Raw genomic sequence first — 14,515 nt, 5'->3', positions numbered from 1 at the left:
GCCTCCCAGGTTCATGCTATTCTCCTACCTCAGCCTCCTGAGTAATAGAGAGGGCTTTCACTATGTTGGCCAGGCTGGTCTCAAACTCCTGATCTCGTGATCTGCCCACCTTGGCCTCCCAAAGGGCTGAGACGACAGGCATGAGCCACCGCACCTAGCCAAGGCAGGTTTTTTTTAACCCCCATTATATAGGTAAGCAAACTGATACTCAGCACAAGTAAGTGACTTGCCTTGGCTCACAGAATTCGCTGAGAAGCAGAACTGAGACTTTGAATCCAGGGCTGCCAAATCTGAGGCCTAGGGCTCTTTCCACTTCACCATAATATAAAATAGACCTGTAGGTAATACCTACAAATTTGATTTTCTTTTCTTTTCTTTTTTTTTTTTTTTTTTGAGACAGAGTTTCATTCTTGTCGTCCAGACTGGAGTGCAGTGGCACGTCTCAGCTCACTACAACCTCTACCTCCGTGGTTCAAGCGATTCTCATGCCTCAACCTCCCAAGTAGCTGGGATTACAGGCACCCACCAACATGCCCAGCTAATTTTTTTTGTTTTGTTTTTAGTAGATTCGGAGTTTCACCATGTTAGCCAGGCCGTCTCAAACTCCTGATCTCAGGTGATCCGCCCGCCTCAGCCTCCCAAAGTGCTGGAATTACAGGTGTGAGCCACCACACGCGGCCTGAATTTATTTTCTCATCGCTTATTTCTAAAGAGCCATTTGTTTAAGCTGGGTTTATAAGTGGCCTCGGTCAGCTCACCTGCTTTTATGAGGCGCAGCTACTTCTGCCCATCCAAGGTAAGGTCTGTGTTGCTGTTTTCTCAATGCTTCATGTCCCACTCCTCCTGTTTCCTTTTCCTGTTATCTTTCCTCAGGGAGCCTTTTCATAAGCTGCTGGCTCAAGGCCTTATCAAGGGGCAGACATTCCGCCTACCATCTGGACAGTATCTACAGGGAGAGGAAGTGGATCTCACAGGTAAGAATGGCCCGTCCGGTCCCATCCAGGTACTCCCAGAGAGCCAAGGCCAGGCCTGAGAGCTACTGAGCAAGCAGGCATCTGCCTCTAGAGTGGGGCAGGATGCGGGAGAGAGACCTGCTGGCCGTGTGGTCTCTAAGCCTTAGCTCCCTCTTGGCCTGCGCCCCCTGAAGCCTGGTCCTGGACTGGCCGTCTGCTCCTCTGCCCCAGCCCCCTTGAGCCCAGGTGCCACCTCAGCTTCTGGCAGGGTTTTCATTTGTATGTAACAGAGTCAATTGGGGTATCACCTCCTATCCCAGACCATCTTGGAAAGCCCACCTCAGGGACAGAACCCCCAGGCCCAAGACACATTCTTCCAGAACTGGGGTACTCCCAGTGTTTCTCCCCACATGGTCTAGTGGCATATTTCAGAACCTTAGGGGGCAGCACTCTGTTTACTCGTAGCACCCCAGAGCAGCCCCCTCTTAGCATTTCCCAGTAAAACACCTCCCCGTGACTCCCTGAACTTCCCTCCTGTCCCAGCTGTCCTAAGCCTTTTCCCTACACTCTGCATTTTCACCCTTTACCCTTTACACTTCACCCTTCATTTTCACCCTGAGGATCACCAGATCTTCAGGTTCCATGGTGAGGATGCATCACATGCAGCCAGCACACACGTGGAATATGTGACATGTTAGAAAACAGGTAGGGGCGAGGCGCGGTGGCTCACGCCTGTAATCCCAGCACTTTGGGAGGCCAAGGCAGGCGGATCACCTGAGGTCAGGAGTTCAAGACCATCCTGGCCAACTTGGCGAAACCCCATCTCTACTAAAAATACAAAAATTAGCCAGGTGTGGTGGCATGCGCCTGTAATCGGAGCTACTCAGGAGACTGAGGCAGGAGAATCGCTTGAACCCAGGAGGTAGAGGTTGCAGTGAGCCACGATCATGCCACTGCACTCCAGCCTGGGCAACAGAGCAAGACTCTGTCTCAGAAAAAGAGAGAGAGAGAGAGAGAGAGAGAGAAAACAGGTGGAAATATGCGGTATGTATAGGGACAGCTTGAGAAACCCCCAGCACTGTGACTATTACATTTAGAAAAACCAGTACAGAATGGATGAGATTAGGTCACGCAACAACCCTGTAAATGGGAGGCAGCCTCTCCAGGCAAACATTAGAGACAGGGTTTAGGGAAGCAGTCGATGCAGTTACCTCAGCAAAGCAAAATATATCAAGGTTTGTAACGGTCCGTGGGAGAAAAAGAAGCTGGAGAAGCAGAACTGGCAGTGTTTCTCCAGCATGGATGACAGAGGGAAAGAGCTAAATTCAGGTGCACATAGAATTCAGCTTCACAATTAGTGAAGTGTTCTTTGTAAGGGGCAAGGCTGCCCATGTATAGCTGTGCAGTTTGTGCACTACACAAAAGAACCAAGCCAAGGCTCTGATTTCAGTAGGGCCTGAAATGCAGCCATTTGTCAAGTCATACATTTCAGGGCCACATCTGCCAAAAGAGGGTGACTTTTTCTAACTGGTCAACTTCTCTGCCCAGAAAGATACATTTTTCCTAATTTGCACAACAGTGTTTTAAGGTCTAGACACAGCCTGGGTCAGAGTAGAGGGGGCCAGTGGTTCCCTGAGTCTCACCATAGCCTGGATAAACCTCTAGGACTTCAGTCTCCTCTTCTCTGCTGTCATGGGGTCAGGCAGTATTGTGAACATCTTTTCTCTTCACACGTAGTCTTGCCTACTAGGTGAGAATACTTTGATCAGCAAGGGCAGGTTTCTGTCTCCTTCATGGATGTAACTCTCATGAAGCATGGAGTTGGCTTTTAGGTCTGTACATCGGTCCCCTGTTAGTTTGGTTGCTGTTGGAGTCAGAGATTATTTGGCTGGGAGGAAAAGAAATCCACCCAAACCCAGTTGCAGGAAATAGAGCTAGGCCCTACTGCCCATAGGATGTCACCAGCCACCCTTTTTCCTTTTCTCTTTCTCAGCTCTCTAGTTCCTAGTTCTTCCTGCTACTCTCCATTCTTCTGCCCTGTTCTCTTTCATCTGCTAGACTTGGATTCTGCTCTCCGCAGTTTCAATTTAACAAGTGACCTTGGGTAGATGCAGTGGCAAATCTTGCCCCATCTCCTTAGGACCGGATGGTTCCAGTGCTCAGCAACATGGAAATAGAGTTTCTGTGTCTCTTAGCTCCAATTCATGAGATAGAGGCTTAGCCTTGCCAGGTGCCCTTACTAGTCCTCTCCAGTAGGGCTTGGCAACAAGGTCACATCATCCAAATGTGGCCATTTAAGACCTCTTCCATCAGCACCATCTAGACCAGTGGTATGTGAGTAGGGGAGGAGACAGTTCCAAAGAACAGGGTATGGGTGGCTGGCACCACAAAGGGACCACCACATTTACCATGAGCCTGGTAAGTAAATTCCATATGCCCTGAGAGTACCAGATCATGTTTTGGTGACTGCAGCATGCATGGGACAGGTCAGGCTGCCAACTTGCATGAGAGACCCTTGATCCATCAAGAAAACAGCAACGTGTATGAATTTTTCAAAATTACTTTTTACTTTCCTTTTTTGTGTATAAATAATTTACTTGTAAAGGGGGAAATTGTTTTACAGAAAAAGCTGGTACAGGCCATTATAACTGTACTGTTTGTTCATGAAGGTTTGTGAGAGGAAGGTGGGCCTCATTCATTTAAAAATAAAAATATTTTTATAACAATACAGAGGGAGAGAAAGCGGCTTGTTAAGTGAATTAGTGTGATTCTTCAAATGGACACTTTCCATCGCTCACCCAGTTTTTTCTTATTGACGCTATTTCTGTAGAAGTAATTCAGAATCACACATACCATACCTATGGATTGTTTTGGCATCTAGGTTCCGTTCCTGTTCATGCAAAAACGAAAGAGAAGTTAGAGGTGACATGGGAGAAGATGAGTAAGTCCAAACACAACGGGGTGGACCCAGAAGAAGTTGTGGAGCAGTATGGGATCGACACGATTCGGCTCTACATCCTTTTTGCCGCCCCTCCTGAGAAGGATATCTTGTGGGATGTGAAAAGTAAGTCACCTTCCTCTTCCTGACCTGCTTCCTTTGTGATCTGCCCTGGACTTTGAAGGAATTTGAGGAAGGAAATATCTTTGCTGAAGACAGTAGTAGAGAATTCTAGGAATCAGTTCCATAGAGCAAGTAGCAGCTTGACCAGCATCCTGCACCACTCTTAGACGGGTGTTGACAAAAGTAAGCGAGCCTCAGAATCATGTGGAAAACATGTTGCAGATGCAGACTCCAGTGCTCCGCCCATGCCTGCTGACACAGCCTCCAGAATGGGGCTCAGCAGGTGGCCTTTGAACAAGCTCAGCGGTGATTCTGGTGCACCCTCTACAAGGACCACGCTTTGAGAGTGGTTTCCTTAGAGACAGACTGGCTTCTGAGCTACTCCTAGGCCTGCTATAGTCCCAAGAGGCCAGTTCCCTCTTACTTGATGTACTCTGGAAGGTTTTTTCTAGAACAATGTCATTCTCCCTCACCAATCCAGAAAGCCCCTGGCGGGGCCTGGGCCTGGTGTCACCTATGGCCTCTCAGTCACCCACAGCACCCTCCATCTCCCCGCTTGGGGGAGATTTGCCTCTCCAGAGTTGTTCAGCACTAAAATGACATGAAGTAAAATAATCTTGAGTATCTGGCTATTCTACAATAAACCTGTCCAACAGTCATTCATTTTTACTTCATGTGATCTGCCCTAAGTGTTGTTGTGGGAAGAGGAAGTCAGATGCCTGAAATCCTGAGCCTTGTGTGAAGTATGCATGTCATTGGAGAAATCACTTTATTTTGATGTACTGTGGCTAGTGGGAAGTGTGGTCTGGAGCAGTGGTCACAGATGCCAGTCCTGGAACTGGCTGCCTCAGAATCACTGGGGGGCTTGCAAAGCACAGACAGGTGGAGGTTCTGGCTCCCACCCCTAACCCAGGGGACAGGCTCCAGGAATCTTTCTAAGAAGCCTCCCAGAAGGTTCTGCTGTGCATTCAGGCTTGAGGATGCCTAGCCTAGTGGCCAGAGAGTACAGGGACCTGGACTGACCCTAATTTGGCTACTGGTGTAACCCAGGGCCACCAGGTAAAGCCAATTCAGCTTTACCAGAAGATCAGATCAGCAGCTGGATTGGATGAGCTTGTGTAAAATATGGAAAACACACATACCTGCAAGGACAGTGTCAACGCACTTCACACTCTATAGCAGCGTGGCTGCAAGCACGGTCATGCTATCCACAGAATAAGAGCTCGCACCAGCAGGAGTCAGCGCTGTCTCCCAAGCACCATGTTAGCTCCATGGCATTTTTGTCCCAGCAAGCTTGCTTAATCAAAGTGGCAGGGCACCAGGGCTCATCTTGACCAAGCTTCTGAGCTCATGACCGTTGGTGGCTGGCACTTTGAGTGGCCCTGCCATCTAGTCCCCTGAATCTGGGTGCTGAAATGAGATAGAATTGGTCCTGGTCTGAATTCTCAGACACTGAAAGCCAGGGAGGATCCTTCAGCCTGCCCTCAGAGGAATCCATTAGGGTGCAGTGAGGTGTCACATCAATTCACAGGTGCTTTTCTCCGCTTAGTTATACCAAGTCCATCACCCTTATGTTGTGCACTCTCTCTTTCTCATTTACTAATGCTGAATTCAGCTGATGCTCTTCCTGGGGTGCTGAGATGGCAACAACGACTGTGGGCCTTGACAACTAGGTTTATTGAGGCCAGGGCTTCTGGGAAGGCTCCCCAGCCTCAGCTGCTGAGTGACAAGGAGAAAGCCGAGGCCAGGAAGCTCTGGGAGTACAAGAACTCCATCATCGCTCAGGTCAGAAACTCCCCAGTTCCAGTGGTTAACTCTGTAACCAAGCACTCTTTGGGAACCTTTGCCTGTGGTCTTTGTGGTCCTCCCTGCCGTGGGGTGGGCCACTGTGGGTCTTCCTTTCTGGCGATGGTGGTCCTTGCTTTGAGTGATTGGTCCTGCTGTTTTGGGTAGTTTACCAAGGTGGATCACCAGTGCATACATTCTAATGCAAAGAGAGGCCCTCAGGAAATGGCTGTCTGATGATGTCTCACATTTGTCCATGCTGGGTCTCAGGAAGCTGCCACTTTCCATGTTTCCACATTTAACACATCCAAGCAGAGAACCAAATCCAGGATCACCCTGTCCATCCAGGATGACACCGCATGTGTTGCATTAACAGAAACACAGTTTTAGAGTTGACGGGGGCATTCAGAAACTGTCCTCTGTAGCCTCCTCGTTGTACAGATGGGGACAGAGATGAGGTCCAGATATCTCGCCTAACGTCACGCAGCTAGTGAGGAACTGAGCAGAGATTAGAATCCCAGTCCTCCACAAAGCCAGGACTTTCCCACTCAGTTACTTTGTTACACAATATCCATGTGAACTATTGTGGGTTAACTTCTGCAAATCTGAGTCATTATAATGGGTATCTAATATCCCAAATTCTTCTTAAGCTGATTTAAAAAAAAAAAAAAGTATGCTGATTCAGACATAAAGTTAATCAGCATCACTCATCTGCACTCTGATAATGAAGACAATGATGCATGGCAGGCTTTTGCCTCTCTGGTTTGTATAACCTGAAATGGCCCTGGGTCCAGCATGGTCTCATTTGTTGACACTTCTTCCGCTTTATTTCTGTCCTCTGTACCCTCTCTGTATGGAGGAACAGAGCTCCCTGAATGAATGTAGGGGTCTGAGTGATGCCTGAGCGATTGAGTTCATACCACATATTTTCTCCCTGGATTTGGCAAATTCTTTTACTCTGTCAGATAATAGAATTGGGTTATTTCAACAAGTTGGAAACTCTTAACATCCTTAAAGATGTGTCACTTTTCTGTATTCTTGCCTGTAGTCAAAATAGAAAAGCACAGAAATATGAAAAAGCTGACAGGTTGTGTTAATGTTCTTATGTTGACTGTACATTTCAAAATGTAAAATTGACTGGGCCCAGTGGCTCACGCCGATAATCCCAGCACTTTGGGAGGCCAAGGCAGGCAGATCACAAGATCAGGAGATCGAGACCATCCTGGCTAACACGGCGAAACCCCATTTCTACTAAAAATACAAAAAAATCTCCTGGCATGGTGGCACGCACCTGTAGTCCCAACTACTCGGGAGGCTGAGGCAGGAGAATCGCTTGAACCTGAGAGGCAGAGGTTGCAGTGAGCCAAGATCGCGCCATTGCACTCCAACCTGGGCGACAAAGCAAGTCTCTGTCAAAAAAAAAAAAAAAAAAGTAAAATTAACCTTATCCTGTAGACTAAAAACCATCACTGTGAAGCAAAGCCACATAACCAAGCAGAAGTGACATCCTTTACTCCTATTTTCTGTTATGTTGAGTTTGTCCATCAGTGGGTCCTGCCTCCTATTCATGTTACTAGCATTGTTTGTTGTTGTTGTTGTTGTTTTTGAGACGAAGTCTCGCTCTGTTGCCCAGGCTGGAGTGCAATGGCACAATCTCAGCTCACTGCAACCTCGCCTCCCAGGTTCAAGCAATTCTTCTGCCTCAGCCTCCTGAGTAGCTGGGATTACAGGCATGCGCCACCACACCCAGCTAATTTTTTGTATTTTTGTAGAAATGGAGTTTTGCCGTGTTGGCCAGGCTGGTCTTGAACTCTTGACCTCAAGTAATCCACCCACCTCGGCCTTCCAAAGTGCTAGGATTACAGGTGTGAGCCACCACTCCAGCCGCTAGCACTGTTTTTCTAAACACCTACTATGAGAACCAACAGTATCCCAGATATGTGGAAGAATAGTCTTAAACAGTGGAAACAGTATTGTCTTTGAATTTTAAAAATATTTGCGCAGATGAAACATAGTGATTATTTGAGATAGTAGATATATTTATAAATATCTTTGCATCCAATTCATTTTCCTTTTTTTGTTTTGATAATTTAGTCTTTTTGTGGAAAACTTAAAAGCATTTTGAAATAAGTGAATAATTGAATCTTTACCAATAGGTGACCACCCATTTCACAGAGGACTTCTCACTGAATTCTGCAATTTCTCAGCTGATGGGGCTCAGCAGTGCCCTCTTGGTAAGTGGCCTGTCCTCATTTGCTGGTAGCAGAGGAGGAGGGAGAGGTGTGGCAAGGGGTCCCACAGGGTCCCAAGTGGAACAGAGAGCACCCCCACTGTGTCACCACCTAGGTGTGGCTTGATTATCTTAAGGAAACATTTTTCCATAGTCACAACCTAGTTTTATTACTGGAAGTTTCTTAAAGATTTTCTGGTCCAAACCCCCTTATCCCCCAATATTTTACAGATGAGGACATTGAGGCCCAGGGAAGTTAGATGACATGTCTGGTTGATTAGTGACAAATCTAAGACCAGACTCAGGCCTCCCTGTCTTCTGGCTCTTCACACCCTTACTGTCTGATTTCCTGAATGAATTGTAATACCTCCTCAGCATCATTACATTTGATATTCATTTAACCTGGATGGATCAGGATCATTCTCACCAATGCCAAAAGTCAGCCTTTTCAGTATGGACTTTCTCCTTGCTAAGTGTGACTGCCATTTTTCTTACCAGGGAAAGGACTTGTCAACAAATGTTCTTAGCTATTGGACAATAAAAGCATTCATTAAAGCTATTAACAAATGCTTTTTTAAAATGAAGGCCTCTCCAAGCTTTTAAGACCAGTGGGGGCCAGGCACGGTGGCTTACGCTGTAATCTCAACACTTTGGAAGACCAAGCTGAGAGGATCACTTGAGGCCAGGAGTTCAAGACCTGCCTGGGCCACATAGAAAATAAAATAATTAGGCCGGGCGCAGTGGCTCACGCCTGTAATCCTAGCACTTTGGGAGGCTGAGGCAGGCAGATCACGAGGTCAGGAGATCTAGACCATCCTGGCTGGCATGGTGAAACCCCGTCTCTATTAAAAATACAAAAAAATTAGCCGGGCTGGTGGCGGGCGCCTGTAGTCCCAGCTACTCTGGAGGCTGAGGCAGGAGAATGGTGTGAACCCGGGAGGTGGAGCTTGCAGTGAGCCAAGATCACACCACTGCACTCCAGCCTGAGCGACAGAGTGAGACTCTGTCTCAACAAAAGCAAAACAAAAAAATAAAATAAAATAATTAGCCGGATAGTGGTGGTGTATACCTGTAGCCCCAGCTACTCGGGAAGCTGAGGCGAGAGGATCGCTTGAACCCATCCTGGGCAACAGAGTGGGAGACCCTGTCTCTAAAAATAAAATTAAAAAGGTAATTTTAAAAAAGCAAAACAAAGATAAAAAAGAACAATGGAAGAAATTTCAAATTTGACTACATAAAACTTGACATTTTCAGTATGTTAAAAAAAATTATAACATATGTCAGACAGGTTAATGTCCTTAATAGGTAAAACACTCTTGCATATTAATATGAAAATACCTAACCAAAAATGATCAAAGCATATGAAAAGATAATAACTCACAGAAGATGATATAGAAATAGCCAATAAATTTGTGGAGAAAAAAAAATCTGCCTGATTATCATGAAAGGCAAATTTAAAAAAAGGTGCTTTTTTTTTTTAAAAAAAATACCTGTCAGATTTGCTGAGAATGCTTAACATAACTATTCAGGGCCAGGTACAGTGGCTCATGCCTGTAATCCCAGCACTTTGGGAGGCCGAGGCAGCAGGATCGATTGAGCTCAGGAGTTTGAGACCAGTCTGGGCAACATAACAAGACCTCATCTATAAAAAATTTAAAAATTAGCCAAGTGTGGTGGCATGCACCTATAGTCCCAGCTACTCAGGAGGCTGAGGTGGGAGGATCCCTTGAGCCCAGGAATTTGAGGTTGCAGTGAGCTGTTTGTTGCCACCGTCCTCTAGCCTGGGTGACAGAGTGAGACCCTCTCTCAAAAAAATGAAAATAAATGCATCATTATTCCCCATGTTATTGCAAAGATGGCAAAATAGACTTTTACACACCAGTGATAGCTGTGGTTGATGTAACCTTGCCAGGAAGCACTCTGGCTATCAAGTTGATTGAGTTATATCCTCTGATACAGGAGTGTTCATTGCAGATAATTTATAATCAGAGACTCGGAACCCCAAATGTCCTCTGATGGGGGAATTGGGAAATGACTAATGTCGTATCAATCAGAAAGGAATGTGCCACCACCATTAACATCATGTCTTGAAGAATACTTAATATCAGAAACTGTTTATCATATAATATTAAGTAAAAACACACGACACAAGGCCAGGCACAGTGGTTCACACCTGTAATCCCAGCACTTCGGGAGGTCAAGGCAGACAGATCGCTTGAGGTCAGGAGTTCAACACCAGCCTGGTCAACATGGTGAAACCCTGTCTCTACTAAAAATACAAAAAATTAGCCGGGTGTGGTGGTGCACACCTGTAAACCTGTAGTCCTAGGTACTCAGGAGGCTGAGGCACGAGGACTGCTTGGACCAGGAGGCAGAGGTTGCAGTGAGCTGAGATCATGCCACTGCACTCCAGCTTGGGCAACAGAGAGAGACTCTGTCTCAAAAAAAAAAAAAGATACAAAAGTGTTCATATGAGCTGGGTGCAGTGGTTCACACCTGTAATCCTAGCGTTTTGGGAGGCCAGGGCACCAGATGGCTTGAGCCCAGGAGTTCGAGACCAGCCTGAGCAATGTAGTGAGACACCCCATCTCTATAAAAAATAATAATAATTTTTAAAATAAAAAAAAAAGTGTTCATACGGTAAGAATATCAATCCTGAAAATGTTACATGTGTAATAAGCATCTATATACACATTTTTGCATTTTTGGAGACGAGGATATAATATACCTTTTTTTCTAGGTTGTATAATTATGAGTAGTTTTTCATTTCCTGTATTTTCTGTGCTGAGTGTTAGTTTTTTAATCAGAAAAAATAAAGCAAGAAACTGAATTGAAACTGTAATGAATTTCTCTTCTTCCATTCTGGAATTTGAGAAGTCCTTAATAATAACACACAGAGCTAAACACAACCATGTTTTCTGGAATTGACCAAAGGTGTTTAAGAGAATAGGGGTCCCTGGGTAGGGTAGAGAGTCCCCCCTGCCCTGGGTGTTTCACAGTTTAACACCTTTGAGCAGGTCTCCGTGCATTTCTCTGGGGACCTACAGCGCAGAGGAAACCTAGCAGAGTGGTTAAGAGTTTGGCTACAGTATGCCTGGGGGCAGATTCCCCTCCCTCGCTGATCCTTAGCTGCTTCATCTGTCCAATGGGGTAAGAATACCACCCTCAAAGAGTGGTGAGGACTAAATAAGTTAACGTCATGTATTCGTTGTTGCTGCTGCTCTAGTTTTTTTGTTTTGTTTTGCTTTTTGTTTTTTTAAAACAGGGTCTCACTGGCCCAAGCTTCAGTGCAATGATACAATCATAGCTCACTATAGCCTTGATCTCCTGGTCTTAAGTGATCCTCCCACTTCAGCCTCCCAAGTAACTGGGACTATAGGTGTGCAACTGCGCCTGGCTAATTTTTTTTATCTTTTAATTTTTCATAGAGATGAGGTCTTGCTATAGTGCCCAGGCTGGTCTCAAATTCTTGGGCTCAAGTGATCCTCCTGCCTTGGCCTCCCAAAGTACTGGGAGTATAGGCATGAGCTACCACACCTGGCTTGCTGTAGTTTATCTTCGTGCTATCATTAAGTAGGGGAAGTTCTTTGTCCCAAGCAGAAATGGATGGCAAAGGGAGTTTCTTCCTACCAGCTTGTGTCTCTGGACTTCAGATACATTAATGGTCTTTCTTACCCATGCTTATTTTTATACCTCAGTCTTCTTACTTTTTTTTCTCTTCCTTAGCAAGCCTCTCAGAGAGTCATTCTCCATAGCCCCGAGTTTGAGGATGCTCTGTGTGCCCTGATGGTGATGGCTGCTCCAATGGCCCCTCACATAACCTCAGAGATCTGGGCAGGTACGTGGCAGAGTCCTTGTTTGACCAGTTACTACTAACTAGAATTTGCCCAAGCCTCTTTTTGAACATCATTCGGGACTCAGATGTCCTCAGATATAGGGTCCAACATTTGGCGTCTGTACTCATCAGCCTGTCTGTGCTGTACTCTGAATGGTAGTATTTCATCCGCATGGTCACCCCTACCAAAAGGAAAGACACTTCCTTGCTTTGAATAATGTGCCCAGACTAATGCAGGTGTTGATGTTACCACCTTAATCCCTTCTTGTGACTCAGCCCCCCAGTATCCACATACTATGACCTGCATGGTCTTTTTAAGACAGAAACTCATGTTTAGTACCACTCTACAGATGGAAATTAAGTTATAGGTCTAAACTTACACTGTAATTCAGCACTTTTCACCAATTATTCCTAATCTAGGCATCAAAGCAGGCCTGACTGCCTGCTTGAATTTCAGCCCCTAGCACTCTCTCCACATCATTGGAACGTTAGCCTGGACAAAACCAAGACTTCACATAATCATCAAACTGGGATTAGGCCAAGCATATAGGGAGGGGCAAAGTGACATGTAATTGAGCTCCTGAAGGATCGTGCATGGGAAAGTCTTCAGATGTTTCTAGAAATAGGTCATCTGAAATGCATGTGATCTCTCCTAATTAAATTTACTGATGTGGTGTCACAGAGAAGAAATGCATGTTGTTCAGTTGAGCAAACCACGAGTCTCAGTGTAAGCTTGAGTGATAAGAAGAATTTGAGGATTATGTGAAATTCCCACCATCCAAGCAGCTTTATGCCTATAGGAGATGGGTGGAAATTACAGTAGGATTTATAGTTGACAGAGTAGTGCCAGTGTCTCTCACAAAGCCTTGTTTATTGCTTTCTACTTTAAAACATAGTGCTCCTTGTTGATTTCAGGGAATCGCTGGGAATTGGGCCCTACCATCTCCCTCAGAGTTGCTTCTTAATTCCGCAGGAGGAGCAGTGGTTCCTTTTTCTTTTTAGCTAAGATGAGACTGTTATTTTTCCAGGGTCCCCTTTTTTACAGTATAAGTGTCTCTGTCAAAAGGAAGTGTTTCTCATCCCTTGAGGAAGAGCAAATCTGTTTTAATTTGCTTTCATTGTAAACCCATGAGCTTGGTTTGGATTTTTATCCTTTTTGATATCTAAAGCCACTCTAAAATTAAACTTGTTCAGCCAAATACTGAAGTTTACGCAGTGGGATGATTTGCCAGCCAGTTTTGTGTTTATGTACCATATCTACAATTTCTGACTTTAAGCATCAACCAAAAAAGTGGAAAGGGCTTTGGAAATCAGGAACTAATTCTAAAAACTGGGTAAGGATTTGGATGGGTATGACTCTGAAGTTTCCTTTGGATTCTTTCTTTGCTGCTTGCAAGACTGAATCAAGGTCCAGTTTACTTTAGCAGAAAAGAGATATGGTGTAGCTCCCAACAGATTTTGCCCACTTTATATGCTTTAAGACATCCCGATTGAGTACAAGTGTATTTCATTGTGTCTTAAGTCATCTTCTGGGTCTTTCCAGTTACTCTTTTAGTTACCCTTTTTAAACCAAGGTTTTGCAACTCCTGGCCCCCTCCAACAGGTGGCTTAGTTGGAAGAGGTCAGAGAGTCCTGGGTTGAGTGTATCCAAGGTAAGTCCGAATTCTGTAATGAATTCCTGTCTTTCCATTCTGGAATTCGGGAAGTCCTTAATAATAGCATGCAGAGCGAAACACAACCACATAGCTTAAATACTCCTACCAGTCAGTGTCAGATGCCTTTTTCATAGGGGTTGCAATTTTAAGTGACGATGAGGTAGTGCAACTGATTTAAAGTACGAGGGGAATGAGAGAGGAGGAGGAGAAGGCAATTATAAGGATTTCACGGGTTGAGCAAGGTTTTAAACGTAAAGACAAAGGTCTTGAGGAAAGATGGGAAGAACTGAAATTGTTTTCAGTGGATCTACAGAGGAAACCGTTTTTAAATTTCCCACATTTTGAATCTTTAAGGGAGAATTTTTGAGTCCAATTTGTGTTTAGAAACCTCATACCAATTAATGAAATCATACCATTGGATAGTCAGAATTGTTTTATCCTTTTTGTTGTAAGGAACCTCTCAAATGAACAATTTTGTTCATATCAGAAGTTCCCCAAAGGGATCACTGTCATTCCAAATTGTCTTTGGAAACTTGTGGCACTTAAAAAGATATGCACAGGAGTTAGGGCTGTAATTAGAAAACATAAAGAAAGGATGTGCTTCTTGTGGTGGAGGAGGCAGTTTTAGGTTGAAAAAACCAAGAAGACCCTGTGAGAGCCTCAACACATCCACAAGTTGGTGCTTGTGGAATTTTGCGTCTTGGTGCTTGATCAAAGTCATCATTGATCAGGAGCCAGACAAAGCCTCCTGATTATCGGCGCACAAAACTAACATAAAAGCAGTTCTCAGGAACACAAGAACAAGACTGAGGAAGAAGTCATTATGAGAGTTTGCAGTGGTGACTCAGGGCACAGTGTGTCTCCAAGAAGTAACCGACTGACCACTTCACCCTTAGGGCCAGCTCAGGGACAAATTTATGGGACCTATTCCCATCCTCTCCCAATAGACAAACAACATTCAAGATAGTACACAGGCAGATAGGTAGGTCATTAGGC

The 14,515-nt window shown here is 45.0% G+C and overlaps 1 protein-coding gene across 3 annotated transcripts in view; it reads left to right on the top strand.

The window, feature by feature from the left end:
- The window catches only part of LARS2 (leucyl-tRNA synthetase 2, mitochondrial), a 160,371-nt gene that overhangs the window by 124,324 nt on the left and 21,532 nt on the right, over positions 1-14,515 (top strand). For all 3 annotated transcript variants that reach the window (XM_017955509.3, XM_017955508.3, XM_017955510.3), the window contains 5 exons: positions 874-974; positions 3,835-4,017; positions 5,630-5,799; positions 7,956-8,033; positions 11,756-11,867. In XM_017955509.3, coding sequence (XP_017810998.1) covers positions 874-974; positions 3,835-4,017; positions 5,630-5,799; positions 7,956-8,033; positions 11,756-11,867 — 644 coding nt within the window. The remainder of the gene's footprint in view (positions 1-873; positions 975-3,834; positions 4,018-5,629; positions 5,800-7,955; positions 8,034-11,755; positions 11,868-14,515) is intronic.

This window comes from Papio anubis, chromosome 2, assembly GCF_008728515.1.
Source record: "Papio anubis isolate 15944 chromosome 2, Panubis1.0, whole genome shotgun sequence".
NCBI lineage: Eukaryota > Metazoa > Chordata > Mammalia > Primates > Cercopithecidae > Papio > Papio anubis.
The sequence above is the reverse complement of the archived record's forward strand: the minus strand, read 5'-3'. Positions and strand labels throughout refer to the sequence as shown.